This window comes from Aotus nancymaae, unplaced genomic scaffold (assembly GCF_030222135.1).
Source record: "Aotus nancymaae isolate 86718 unplaced genomic scaffold, 86718_ANA_hifiasm-v0.15.2.pri h1tg000043l, whole genome shotgun sequence".
Classification (NCBI taxonomy): Eukaryota; Metazoa; Chordata; class Mammalia; order Primates; family Aotidae; genus Aotus; species Aotus nancymaae.
The window spans coordinates 7,290,079-7,305,518 of record NW_026988457.1 but is presented as its reverse complement, the minus strand read 5'-3'; the positions used below and the strand labels follow the sequence as shown (position 1 = coordinate 7,305,518).

The window sequence follows — 15,440 nt, the reverse complement described above, 5'->3', positions numbered from 1 at the left end:
GAACATATAGTTTTTATGGAATTTAAAAAACATATATAGCCACAAAAATATTACAAGCTAAACTAAATTATTCAGATATTATATTCTTCTTCTTTTAGATCTGCTGTCCATCCTGACAGATACCTTGAATCCTCTACTCCAGTGGTCCCAAACCTTTTTGGTACTAGGGACTGGTTTCATGGAAGACAATTTTTTCTCAGACCAGGTAGGGGATGATTTTGGGATGATTCAAGTGCATTACATTTATTGTGTACTTTATTTCTATTATTATTACACTATAATATATAATGAAATAACTATACAACTCATCGTAATGTAGAATCGGTGGAAGCCCTGAGCTTGTTTTCCTGCAACTAGACAGTCTCATCTGGGGGTGATGAAAAATAGTGACTGATATGGTTTGGCTGTGTCCCTACCCAAATCTCAACTTGAATTTCATCTCCCAGAATTCCCACATGTTGTGGGAGGGGCCCATGGGGAGGTAATTAAATCATGCAGGCCTGTCTTTCCCATGTTATTCTCATGATAGTAAATAAGTCTCATGAGATCTGATGGGTTTATCTGGAGTTTCCACTTTTGCTTCTTCTTCATTTTCTTTTGCCACCACCATGTAAGAAGTGCCTTTCACCTCCCACCATGATTCTGAGGTCTCCCCAGCCATGTGGAACTGTAAGTCCAAGTAAACCTTTTCTTACTTCCCAGTCTTGTGTATGTATTTATAAGCAGTGTAAAAACAAACTAATATAATGACAGATCATCAGGCATTATATTCTCATAAGGAGTACTTAACTTCGATCCCTTGCATGCACAATTCATAGTAGGGTTTGTACTCCTATAAGAATCTAATGCCACCACTAATCTCTGACAGAAAATCTGACAGAGCTCAGGCAGTGATGCAAACAATGAGGAGCAGCTGTAAACACAGATAAAGCTTGGTTTACTTGCCCACTGCTTACCTCCTGCTGTCTGGTTCCTAACAGGACACAGACTGGTTCCAGTCCACGGCCCACAGGTCCCACCCCTGCTCTACTCTTCACATTCTTTACCAATTGCATTTTTTAAAACTCTCAATACTATGCTTTCCACACAATTTCAAACTTCTATCACACACTTTTAAGACTATAAACTACAAGAAAGTGGGTAATTCCTTTGCACTACATAAAATCTGTACACACTCCAAGGTTATAAAGGTTATCATCAAAATGGTACAAGTCAGGACATGTTTCAATCTAATTCACTTGACAAATTTTTTCATTAAGTAATTGATTATATGATTTTAATAAATTGACTGATATGTAATACATGTAAGTATGAATTCTTTCATCATTGAATTTATCCTATCTAAAAGCTAGAAATTTGAGGTATGATGTATTCACTCATTCATTCAATATATATTTATTGAGCATTGCAATGAGTGTGGAACTGCCTTAAGTTCTGGAGATATAGCAATGTACAGAATAAAATCCCTGCCCTCATGGAACTAACATTCCAACACAGAGAGACAGCAAATACAATAACGTAAATGAGTAAATATAGTATATCAGAAGTTAAATGCTATATGAAAATTAAAGCATAAATAGGAAGAAGAAATACTGTTGAAAGGGTGGCTCAGAAAAAATTGTCAAAAAATGGTAGTATTCGAGAGAACACTGAAGTGGGTGAAAGAATAAGCCAGCAGGCTCTCTAGAGAAAAACATCATAGTCATAGGCAACAGTACAAAGGCTAGTGTGACAAGAGAACACTGGGTGACATGGAGAGCTGTAAGAGATGAGGTAAGTAAGAGTGCTTAGCTCACAGGGCCTTGAAGTCCATTGTACAGATGCTGGCTTCTACTCAGAGTGGGATGAGAAACCATAAAGGCTCATGCACAGAAGAGTGATATGTCCTTAGGTCATAACAGGGTCACTCTGGCTGCTATGTCAAGGATCCTCTTAGGAAGGACAATGGTTACTTTGGAGAATGGCTAGGAGACTACAATAAAACAAACAAGAAATGATGGTGATTTGAACAGGAATAGCAAAGTAAAATCTGGTGAGAAGTGATTCAAATTTTGGCAATATTAAGAAGGCAGAGCAAATGAGATTTAAATAATAACTGGATGTGGACATGAAAGTAAAGTCAAAGATTATGCATAACTTTTTGCCTTAAGTAACAGAAAGGACAAGTTACCATTAATTAAGTTAGGGAAGAATGTGGTTGGAGCAGCTTTTTTATGCTAATTTTTTATACCTCTTTTTAATCATCCAAATGGCAATGCTGAATACACAACTGGAAAAATGAGTCTCTAGTTTAGAAGAGAAGTTTGAACGAAGACATAAATATGTGAGTCATCAGCATATAGATGCTATTTAATGTCAGGAGAGTGGATAAAATCGCCAAGGAAGTGAATGCAAATGGATAGAAGTGGTATAAGGAGAGAGTACCGGTGGTCTCTATTAATCAGTAAATTTTGTAAAAACAGGGATACTATCTTATCTGTGTACATCATGGTTTTCCCTAAGTATAAAGTGAGAAACTGAAGATAAGAAAGACATTTTATACAGTGATTCATTAAGGCAAGTGAGTTTTATAATTATTCATGGCACACTATTAAGAATCCCTTTCTTTCTGTTCCCTTCTGCTGTTTGAGCACTAGCAGGGGATTACACTGACAAGTTTAGGAGACATAAGACAAGTAAGACGTGTCCCATGCTCTGGAGATACTTTAAGGAATATGACAGACAAACTGACTGGGCAATATCTTACAATAATTGACCTGGTCAGAATTATTATGCCCAGGATCTTTCAGGAACACAGGCTGTGCACTATTAAGGAAGAGTTGGATGAAATGAAAAAAGATCAATAGAAATTAACCAAGTAGAAAAGTACATACAAAAGTTCAATGGTAAAGACCTAGCAAGGCAAAGAGATATGAAAAAACAAGGCAGGTTAAAGGAATAGCTTTAGATCTTTCTGGCTGGTACAAGTTGAGGACTTTCTATTCCAAACTAAAATGTTCCTCCTTTATTATATAAATAACAAGAAATATTTCAGAATCTCCATCAGCTTCACATTTAAGAAAAATGACTATGGCATAAATGTTAAAAGATAAATTTGGGGTGAGAGAGGAAACGTGGAAATAGGGAGGGCAACTAGGAGATAACAGAAAGAATCCACCTGAGAGATGTTGAGGGGTTAATGCAGCTTTGAGAATGGAGATGCACCGTTTGTTTTTTAGCCAAGCTCAGAAATATCCATCTATTGCTTTGGGGGACTAATAATAAGGACATTTCATTTAAATAGGATTTTGCAACTTTATGAGACTTTTTAGAAATAATGCAGCTTTATTCCATATTATATGGGTTGGGAAACTGAGTTTCAGAGAGCCAAAAAGAATGGATCAAGGTCACTGAACAAATTACAGGGAGACCAACTATTAATATCCAGTTCTCCTAATTTCCAGATTATCACTCTCTAACTAGGATGTGAAAGTTAAACATATATCTTGAAAGAAAAAGTTGAAACTTAAAAGAGAAAAATAATTTGTTACTGATTCTAGGGTAACATAACAATTTACTTCAGTTCATCAGAAATCACAAGGTGAATGCTCTCATGTCTTTATCTATGACACTTCTCTATTTTGTAAATATTTGAGAATTTCAATTAAAAAATGTTTAAGAAACAATCGAGAATTTCATTAAATAACCTATTAATGAGAGATACTTTATTCAGCTCACTGAACTTAATTCAGCTCTCTATAAATGCCAGGAGAGACAAAAGTAACAACATTGGGGAAATTAGGACACAACCATGCTCAGTCAAAAGTGAATCTTCTAGCAATTAACCTTAAAATATATACTCAGGGCGCTTGGAACATAATAAAAGCAGAAATTACAGTGACTAAATGTAGAAAATTTGAATTGCTATTTGGCTTACATTTATTTGTTCATCTTCTAAGTGATATAATCATAATACTTTTTTTAAAAAATAGAAAGCAATGAGAACAAACTGAAGTCTACATAAGTAATTATAATTTTTCATAGTTAGTTAATTCTAACTTTAAAGAAATCAATGTAAGAAGACCTCCTCATTAACTCTACTCAACATTTTAAAGATATTTACCCTGAAATTTCATCCTTACCATCAAAATCAATAATAAAAAACTAATCAAATTAGAGAGAAAATACCTAGCCCAAGCTTGTACTTCAGGTTTAATAATATGAAGTATATCTAAATTGCTTTTGTGGCTCTATATTATTTACTAAAAAGATTTTTCTTTTTCAAAAAATTAAACACTGGGAAGCAAGGATATTAAAATTTTGGGGAAAAAATACCTACTAGTTTCTCTGAATATATCAAACCCAGTGATTTAAACACAGGAGGTTTGCAAAATCTAAAAAAAAAAATGAAATATAAACTATGTAAGTTTGATATGTGTTAGCCAAAGCAGCAACACAATTATAAGCTTTTTGTGATATCCCTTACTTAAAACAAGTTTTTAAAACATGCTAACAGTTAAAAATGTTTCAGAAGCACATTGCCCTCTCCTTTTTTTTTTTTTTTCAGTTTTTTGTTCAAACTAAGTGGTATCTCTGGAAATTCTAGGAAATTAAAACTGAACCAAAACATAGATATATACTAAATTATCAAAAGATAAAAAGCATGCAGATATGTAATATTAAATTTTTAGTTTAAAAGATAAGTAAAAGGTTAATTGGTGGTTTAGAGAAAAGCATTCCTCCAAAGTAAAACTTACACATTACATGAAAAATAATAGCTCAATTAAAACATTTTAGAAACCACGGATAAACATAGTAATCTATCCAAAGAGACAAGAGAACTTGGATTAGAGAACTTGGCAACTTGATTTCTGAATTCTAAGATGAGATTATTAAGCTTTTCTGTTAAAAATAAAACCATCATAAATATTTCTCTCTGCCTCGCAGTAACAGAACTTTCAAAAAACTGTTACGGTTTTATGATTGTATTTCCTCTCTACATATACTGTTTACTCACTACAGAACAGTACTAGAGGATCTCTAGCATTTTAATACTTCATGAGTACACATTTGTTAGGATCACTGAATATAATCAAAGATATATACTTAATCTGCACAGATGACTGAAGGAAATAAAAGAAAAAGAATCAGCACTTTCTGTATATGTAGAGAACATTTACGTGATACTTCATACATAACCTGCTGAAATATGTAATACTAAAAGAAAAAAGGTTTATTTTCATTAAGTCTAAATGTTTTTAAAAATTTGATGTTGCAATTTTTATTATAAACCTCAAAACACTGAAATTCACCAATGCTCCATCCTAAGTGAGATACACTCTATGTAGAATACAAGTTAACAGAACTCAAATTATCATAGTTGTTTTAGGAAATTATTTCCAAATTTAAAATCCAGAATAAGTATAAGGAATTCATTGTTAGCATGCTTGCAATGTAACCAATAAACAACTGGTTAACAAAAGTAAAATCCTATCTGAATTCTACTGAGATTATACAGTGTTATTAGGAGTGTGATTTAGTTACAAAGAATAGACCAACTGAGTTTATATCTACTTTTCAACTAAAGATAAAAATGAAAAATACATTATTGGTAGAGTTCTTACCCATGATAGATTCTGAGTTTGAAACTGGTAACATTCAGGACTTTCATTCTAAAGCCTGTCATCTTGAATCCCATTTTCAAGGAATTCAATCTGATGTTAAAAGACATGTCATAACTTGGATTTCAGACTTTAGTGCTTCAGAAATATGTTTATATACCTCATAATGTAATTATAGCTACCTTAAGACAGATAAGGCAAATGGTAGCAATACGCTGGAAATATAATTGAAAAATACACTGGTCCAGAAGCACTTGTGGGGATGATGTCTCTGAAAAGCTGCTCAAAGCTTCAGAGTTTGAAGTTAAATTTTTGATGTTGTCACTCTCAATCTATTGAATAGCTGACAGACAATCAAACCCGTCTGGCTGGCTGGCAGCTCATTTTGCTGGCAGGTGGCAAACAATTAGACACACCAATTTGTGCCTCCTGATGACATTAAAGCATGAAACTAAGTTGTATGCAGGGCCTAGTGATTTGTGTGAAAGCATTTCAAAAATAATACTCTTTGCCGTGGCAACTCATTTCAGACTGCCACCTCCCATTATGGCTTTGAGTAGTGAAGACGACAGACTTGAGTTACGTGCAGTGCAAGGCCGCTTCTGTTCAATCCGTCATCAGCGCCCCCTGAGACCTCAATCCCCTCCTTTCATCAATATCACCTCATCATTTACATTTGATAGTACTTGAACTACTGCATATATTAACTACGCTAGAGACTCTTTTCCTAAAAAGAATTGAAATATGCTTTGTGCTCTTCTATTTCATTTGTACTTATGCAATTTAAAATAATGATTCCACTCCCACTGCATTTTGCACAAATGCTACCAGGAATGTATAGAAAGTTCTATTTTTCTTAAAGCAATATTCTCAAAAGTATAATAAATTTTGAGTAGCTAAAGATATTGGCACTCAGGTGATTGCTTTTTTAAGTTTTAATTTAAAAAATCATTCTAACAGTAATCCAAATTAAAGCAAAAAAATTTTACTTAATGTTTATTTCACTGGATTATCATATGTAAATCACAATAACCATCTGTATTTGTTTGTATTTTTACCAAAATTTAGAGATATAATTTATAATTAACTAGAATACAAAACTTAAATTACTATATGTTTCCTTATAGTTATAGGCTTATAGAAATACACAAGTACATATACTTACATGCATATGTTTATAAAAACTTATAAACACACATACAGACATATCGTGGGAACATAAACCAAATATGTGAAAAAGGTGACACAAATGTGAAACATCATAAGGAACACACAAGGAACATCACTATATGAATGAACATCCAAACATAATATTAATACAAACTCCTTAAAAAAAAGAAAAATAGAGATAAGAGAGATCCAAGATGGCTGATCACTAGCAGCTCAGGCCCTTAGTTCCCAGTGAAAGTGCAGAGAACAAGAGGACGCCACACTTTCAGACGAATATTTGTTGCTCACGGACCAGGAGATTCCCAGCAGAGGAGCCCCACGTATCACCAGGGCGACTCTTGTGGCCGGCGCGGCGGTTTTGCTGGTGCCTTAGCGCGCCAGTTTTTGGTGCAGAGTCCGGAGATTCCCGGGCAGAAAAGCACCATCAATCTTAACACCGCTATTTTGGCCGGCGCAGTGGATTGCTCAGATTTCGGCGCTGGGAATCAACAAGTTGGACGTCTGCTCAGAGACCTAGTTAGAAAGTCGGTAATTACAAAGACAACAGACGGATAAATATATAATGAAGGGAAGAAATCAGCGTAAAAAGGCAGAGAATACTCAAAATCAGAATGCCTCTCCCTCTACAGGGGATTGCAATTCCTCATCTGTAACAGAACAAGGTTTAATAGATTACGAGCGTGTTCCAATAACAGAAGCAGGCTTCAAAACGTGGGTGATAAGAAACTTCTGTGAATTAAAAAACTTGTTCTAACCCAATGCAAAGAAACTAAGAACCTTGAAAAAAGGTTTGACGAAATGTTAATGAGAATGGACAATTCAGAGAAGAATATAAGTGAATTGATGGAGCTGAAAAACACAACACGAGAACTTTGCGAAGCATGCACAAATTTAAACAGTCGAATTGATCAAGTAGAAGAAAGGATATCAGAAGTCGAGAACCAGCTCAGTGAAATGAAATGAGAAGACAAGATTGGAGAAAAAAGGATGAAAAGGAATGAGCAAAGTCTCCAGGAAATATGGGACTATGTGAAAAGACCTAATTTACGTTTGATAGGTGTACCTGAATGTGACGAAGAGAATGAATCCAAGTTGGAAAATACTCTTCAGGATATCATTCAGGAAAACTTTCCCAACCTGGCAAGGCAGGGTAATATTCAACTCCAGGTAATACAGAGAACACCACAAAGATATTCTTCAAGAAGACCAACCCCAAGGTACATAATTGCCAGATTTATTAGGGTTGAAATGAAGGAGAAAATACTAAGGGCAGCCAGAGAGAAAGGTCAGGTTACCCATAAAGGGAAACCTATCAGACTTACAGCAGATCTCTCAGCAGAAACCCTGCAAGCCAGAAAAGAGTGGGGACCAATATTTAACATCCTTAAAGAAAAGAACTTTCAACCCAGAATTTCCTATCCAGCCAAACTAAGCTTTATAATCGAAGGAAAAATTAAATCCTTTGCGAACAAACAAGTACTTAGAGAGTTCAACACCACCAGGCCTGCTTTACAAAAGCTTCTGAAAGAAGCACCATACATATAAAGGAACAACCAATATCAGCCTTTCCAAAAATATATCAAAAAGAAAAGAACATTAACACAACGAAAAATTTACACTAACTAATGGGCAAAACAGCCAGCTAGCATCAAATGCCAGTATTAAAGTTATATATATTCTAATCGGATAAAAAGTCAAAACCCATTGGTATGCTGCATCCAGACCCATCTCACATGCAACGATACACAAAGACTCAAAACAAAGAGAAGGAGGAAGATTTATCAACCAATCAGAGAGTAAAAATAAACAAATAAATAAAAAGCAGGAGATGCAATTCTCGCCTCTGATAAAGTAGACTTTAAAGCAACAAAGAGCAAAAGAGGCAAAGAAGGACATTACATAATGGCAAAAGGATTAATGTAACAAGAAGAGCTAACGATTTTACAGATCAATGAGACAGAAAATTAACAAGGACATCCAGGACTTGAACTCAGATCCAGAACAAGTAAACTTAATAAACATTTATAGAACTCTCCACTTCAAATACATAAAACATACATTACCACCTCACACCTATTCCATAAGTGACTACATAATTGGAAGTAAATCACTCCTCAGTAATCGCATAGCATTTCATAGGTTTAAATGAAATATTGGTTGGCTGCTCGTTTGTTATTTTCTTCCCTTATTCCTTCCTGTTTACATCAAGTATAATTATTGGTATAAAAGAGGTTTTCAATACCCATTACTAAACTGCATTCTAGCCTGGGCAAGAAAGCAATACTCCCATTCTCTCTCTCTCTTTCTCTTCCTTTTTCCTCTTCTTTATTCTTTTTCTTTCTTTTTTTCTTAAAAAAAAAAAAGAAAAGAAAAATATTTTCCTACATCTTGGAGTCCTACCATTTTTTACTTTTTAAAACTTTTGACATCACACATTTTCTATTATGGCAATTATTTGCAAACATCTTATCTTCCTACTACTCTCTAAGTTCATAGAACATAAAACTAATTTTATTCATCTTTATATTCTGCATTGTAACTAATGCCACTTAAATTTTCCACAACAAATTTTCAAGATGTGTCTGTAAAACACTGGTTAAAGTATTTACAGGCAAAGTTGAAATTATATTTGTGTATGAAAAGGGTAATTCAGTGAGGCACAGTAGCTCACATCTATAATCCCAGCACTTTGGGAGTCCAAGGCAGGTGCATCACAAGGTCAGGAGTTCAAGACCAGCCTGGCCAAGATGGTGAAACCCAGTCTCTACAACAACACAAAAATTAGTCGGGTGTTGTGGCAGGCACCTGTAATCCCAGCTACTCAGGAGACTGAAGCAGAGAATTGCTTGAACCCGGAAGGTGGAGGTTGCAGTGAGCCAAGATCACACCACTGTACTCTAGACTAGGCAACAGAATGAGACTCTGTCTCAAAAAAAAGAAAGGGTAATTCATCCAAACCGAAATGCCTATACCACCACATCCTCTACCCCTAATCTCTAAAAAGTTACTTAGAACAAAGTAGTACGGTTATTTTAGAGAAAGCAGTATGGAATAGATATCATTTTTTGAGTATATATTATGACCTTTCAATTTAGAAACATTTTATTTCCTAATTTGATCTTGTCTAAAATAAAAAATGCCTGTTGATCACCTCATACATATATATAATTTTTTGGTATGAAAAGATGTCTTAAAATATCAATAAAAAGATTTAATTTAAAAGGTAAGCCATCATACTTTTTAGTTAGTGCGTTAACATAAAAACATTATTTGGAATATGCATTAATCCCAGTGGTCAATATTAAGTACCAGTGTTAGTAATTAGTGACTAAAATAGTCTTCTAATCTTGCACATGTTTTTAAATACTGGAATATATTAGATCTATAGGGTATTTGGTTCTAAAATATCTTATTCTGCTTGTGTGAACTATCGTTTTTATTGAATGTATACTGGAATAGAAAAAAGAATTACTTATTCCTTAAAAGAATTCCTTGTATGATTTAACATTTGAATGTATGAGCCATGTCATAAATAGTTTAGATAACTAAAGTGCCAAAATACCTTTCAAAAATATATACTTTTAAATACACGCTTCAAAATACAGCTTTTACATTGGTATTGGAAATACCATAAATAAGATGATCATAAACAAGTTTTAAATTTTTCCCTATACTTCCATTTAAGGCTCAAATTCGAATGTTATTACTTAAAGCATGTTATATAATCTCCCACAACTGTTACAGTATTTTATAATATTATAATGGAATTTCAGAGCCAGGATAGACCTTAGAAAGATGTGACCCATCCGCTTCCCCATTATATACATGAAACAACTAAGTGCAAAGAGAAGAATAACACTCTCAATGTACTGTAGTCTCTGATAATGGAATATAACCATAATCCATGTTTCCCTACTTCAATTCAATGTGCTATCCACCACATCACATTGAAACCTCTTCTTTAAGATATATTATTAAGATAGCTTATTATAAGATTAGGTTGAGCTATCACTTTGTCTTTGTAATAAGAATCTACATTAATAAAATTTTCAAGACCTTCCTTATGTTTTAAAATTAACAAAGTCTAATCTTCCTTGTATGTACAAAGCCCTGTGAATAATAGATTCAGTACCTACCTGTCAAAGGAATGAAACTGCATAGGAAGAATAGCTTGCGCTTCTCTCTTCAATGCTGGATCTGGGTATGGGATAGGTTCAGGACCACACTCTGCAATTTCAACTGGGGCAGCCACAAGACTTTTCAGTATTTCTTTGACATTAATGCCTTTGGTTTGACTTATGCTAGATATGGATGGTGCAGGCTTCAACGTTTCACTGGGATTTTCAGTTAAGCTCTCTTGTGATTTCTTCACTTCAGATGACAAAGTGGATAAGAGTTCACTCATGGCATCAGGGCCTGTATTTGTTTCTAATTCTGCCCCATTCAGGATGCTAGCCACTTGCTCCTCTCCAATTCCTGAATCTGTATGGGGAATTGAACTTTCTAGCTGAATATCTTCACCAGGAGCTGGTGTTTCTTTTTCTTTTATAGTATCTGGAAATGCAGCAGGTGTTTCTGAAATAAAAGAAACTAGGTTAGAAAAAAGCATCAAAAGTAAAAACCTTGCATTATTAATAAAATGTTCTCACATATTCAAGTAAATAAAATAAAACTTTTAGAAACAAAAAAAATTGCTAAATGGATCGTGTATAGTAGTAACATAACTCAGTTAAAAGATACCATCCAGCCAGGTGCAATGGCTCACTCCTGTAATCCAAGCACTTTGGGAGACCAAGGTAGGTGGATCACCTGAGGTCAGGAGTTTGAGACCAGCCTGGCCAACATGGCGAAACCCTGTCTCTACTAAAAACACAAATATCAGCTGGGGGTGGTGGCACATGCCTGTAATCCCAGCTACTTGTGAGGCTGAAGCAGGAGAATAGTCTGAACCCAGGAAGAGAAGGTTGTAGTAGGCCAAGATCATGCCATTGCACTCTAACCTGGGCAACAAAAGAGAAATTCCATCTCAAAAAAAAAAAAAAAAAGATTATCCAATACAACTATTATTTTGTTCAGGAAGCATCAAAATAATCCTCTTGCTTTTGTAAATCATCCAGTATTCCAAAACTGATGCCTTCAAAAGCATCAAGAAATAGTTTCCATAACAATTTCTTAAAGCAGCTTATAAATAGTAATTATATGATGTTCTCCCATTATCCTTTCATTTTTAGCTACCAATACCAAAGAATTATCAAAGAGAAATTCTTATATTTCTCTATTAGTTTCCTGAAAAATACGAAGTCATTTTTATACCTTCTTTGGTACTTCAATAACTAATAATATCTGAAATATTCAAGCTATTTGAAGACATTATTTAAAAATGACAATACATAAAATTCTGACAAACTTGAAAAATGCAAAGCCAGTTAGAAGATTAGTTCAAAAGAAGAAACACATTAATAATAGAATAATGTTCCTCAAGGATGAGGTCTATATTTTAGAATACTCATGCTCATTCTTTGTAAATAAATATAAATTTCAATTTGTGAAAATTAAATCAGAAAAGTATATGTGCATATATCTATACAGATAATGAAATACCATATAATATTACCAACTAAAGTTAATGAAATAAAAAATATTTAAAATGTTACATTTCTATCAAATTTCATCATACAAAAGTTAATAAGGTTCTTCATATAATAAAATGTTACCAAATTCTAAATAATGACCTTGAAAAGTGTACCTCATCTAAGTATAATGGAGATAACAGTCCTTAACTTAGTCATTTTGAATAAAGTAAGATACCATTAAGCTACTATACCTAAATTCATTGCCCTTGCATAAAGCAGAAGCTCAGTAGATGTTAGCTATTTGTATTACTTAAACAAAGGAAGTTTGTCTTTGAAAATGAGAAGCACAGACTAAATTATTTCAAAGATGTCCTAAAAATCTGAAAATCAGTAAATTCTATATAACTTCTCTTAGATTTTGTTCTTATTACTTGCTTGTTTCTTTGACATTCAAAGGTTGTTAGAACAAGAAATCAGGAAACCACCCAGCAGGAAAATAGGCTACACCTTGATGTCACCAAGACATCTGACAAAAACTTTTGTGAAATCTCTAGTAAAAACACAAAGAAGTGTTGTTCTGATGATAGAATTGTTGGTGTGATCACAGCTTGATGAAAGTTTTGTACCTACATACTAAAGGATTAAAAATAATATGAAGGGATTTTATCAGTAACAGACTCAATTCTTGGGTGTTGTCTATCAGACAGTTTTTTTAATCTCTTGAATTTAGACTAATGGCATGCCATTCAAATTTCCTGAGGGTGTGAATTTATAATACCTTTTCTAGGATAAGTATCAGAAAAATGTTGTCAGGTTTTGAAAGAAAAAAATTCCGTTTTTCTCCCCTTTTTCTTTGATCCCCATTTTCTTTTGAATCAAACTGTATTAAATCTACACATTAAACTAGGAATAAATAATATCTTCATATCATTTAATATTCCTAGTATTGAATATTCATTTAAGCTGACTTAAAAATATACATTTCTCACAATTCAATGTTATATCATAGTTTTCCTCATATTTATCAAATAGGTTTACATTTTCTTTGTTTATTTGTCAGTTCGGTAAAAGATGACAGACTAAAAGAAAAGATTAATCTGTAGAATATGATAATAATATTCATATTGGATGACCAATGTGAAAATCAAGATAGATGTATTCTTTACTGCTTCCAAGATTAAAAATTAAAATAACTGCATGAAAGTTTTGAGAAGACAATGTCAATAATAGTAGGCAAGGACTAGAGAAGGAAATAGGTAAGAAGTAAAGAAAACAGTTTGGCATTTTCAATAAAACTCATAAGAGAAGACTAAGACTTAGAATAGTAACATTAGAAATAAGAAGGGGAGAAAACTAAGGATGTTTCTGAAATATCTAGGTTAAGAAAAAAATGGCAATACATCACTAACTGAGAGAGGAAGAAAATGAGATTTTTTTCAGGGGAATAATTAAATTTTGAATCACTTTTAGTCTACAGAATCTCTGAGATATTTACTATAGGTCAAAAGAAGAATAGCCATACATTTTGGGATAATTCAAACTGAGGCAATAGCCAAAACTTTGGAAGTTGATAAAATAACTAGAATGAGAAGACACGATGACTGAGGAGTTATTTTCACTATCAGAGATACTGCTGAATATATTTTAACACTCATTTGCAGCTATAGATTGTATATTTTTTCGAGAGAAAACAACTGAAGCAAAGTATCAGGAGAGAATTAAACAAACAGTAATAGAGATTACAGGACAGAAAATGTAAATGTAGAAACAAAACAAAAACTCTAACAAAAACAAAACAATGTCATGGTTACTAGCATGGGATAACTTTTATAGAGCTCAATTATTTAATTTTAATTTACTTATAATCATTTAATAAATGATTGCATCTGTGCAGGTTATATTAATCACAGGCATGTAAGTTTTCAATAGCTCTTATCAGTTTCTGTAGCAACAGGCAATGTCAGTACACAGCAGAAACATTACTAGCCAGAGTGATCTTAACCTTGTCAGAAAAAGGCATTTGGATGCCAGATGCCTCCTTTTCTTATTGTTTTTCATTGAATCTAATGAGTTTATCTAGTACATTTTGAGAAAAATATGGGGCTAACTTCAGCAACTGACATGATATTTACATGGTGACTTCATTTGTCACATTCCTTCCTCTGAAAATCCTGTTTTACCATGATTTATGAAGTATTTCAATGTCTTACATATTAAATTATTTAAATTTCTATTTTCCAAACTCTCTAAATAAGATGATAAGGAATATCGTGAAAGAAACATACAGTACCTTGTTAGTATAGCACTAAAAATTATATTAAATTTTGGTGCTTCAATTAATAATATAAGCAAAATAAATCACTGTAATTTAAAACACAAAAAGCTGTATGTAATTTACACATTTTGTTTATATTAAATCGATAAATGCAAAATTAATTATCTTAACTCCAAAGAGAAAAAAATGCACAGAATTTTTTTACATCCTCAATAAAGTTCATTTTAAACAAAAATACTGCAATGCATTGATTAATTATTTGCAATTATTTATGTATGATATATTTTGTTTGTTTGCTACACTAAGTGTATAAAAAGAACACAACTTCAGGAATTAAATATTATTACTAAATTATATGCCCATAAGAGACAAAATGAAAATTGGGAAGATATAATTAAGAGCCAAGAAAATCTTCTAATTGATGTTTTGACTATGCTGTGTCTACAAGTGTGTCTTTTTGAGTTTACCCTACTTGGGGTGCACTGAGCTCTTTGGACATATATATCAATAATTTTCACCAACTGTAGGGAGTTTTCAGGCCAGTATTTCTTCAAATTTTCTTTCTGCTCCTTTCTTTTTCTCCTTTCCTCTGGGACTAACAGTATACATATGTTGGTTCACTTAATAGTGTCAAACAGGTCTGTGAGGCTCTGTTCACTTTTCTTCATTCTTTCTTTGTTCTGTTCCTTAGAGTAGGATAAACACAATAGAGCTATCTTCATGTTGCTGATTCTTTTACTGCCAGCTCAAATCTTCTATTGAACCCCTCTAGTGAATTTTTCATTTCAGTTATTACAATTTTCAACTCCAGGATTTCTATTT

At 33.2% G+C, this 15,440-nt stretch overlaps 1 protein-coding gene across 10 annotated transcripts in view; it reads right to left on the bottom strand.

Moving 5' to 3' along the window:
• The window catches only part of NBEA (neurobeachin), a 743,003-nt gene that overhangs the window by 472,291 nt on the left and 255,272 nt on the right, over positions 1-15,440 (bottom strand). For all 10 annotated transcript variants that reach the window (XM_012465562.2, XM_064361756.1, XM_064361759.1 and 7 more), the window contains one exon: positions 10,907-11,345. In XM_012465562.2, the coding sequence (XP_012320985.2) occupies positions 10,907-11,345 (439 nt within the window). The remainder of the gene's footprint in view (positions 1-10,906; positions 11,346-15,440) is intronic.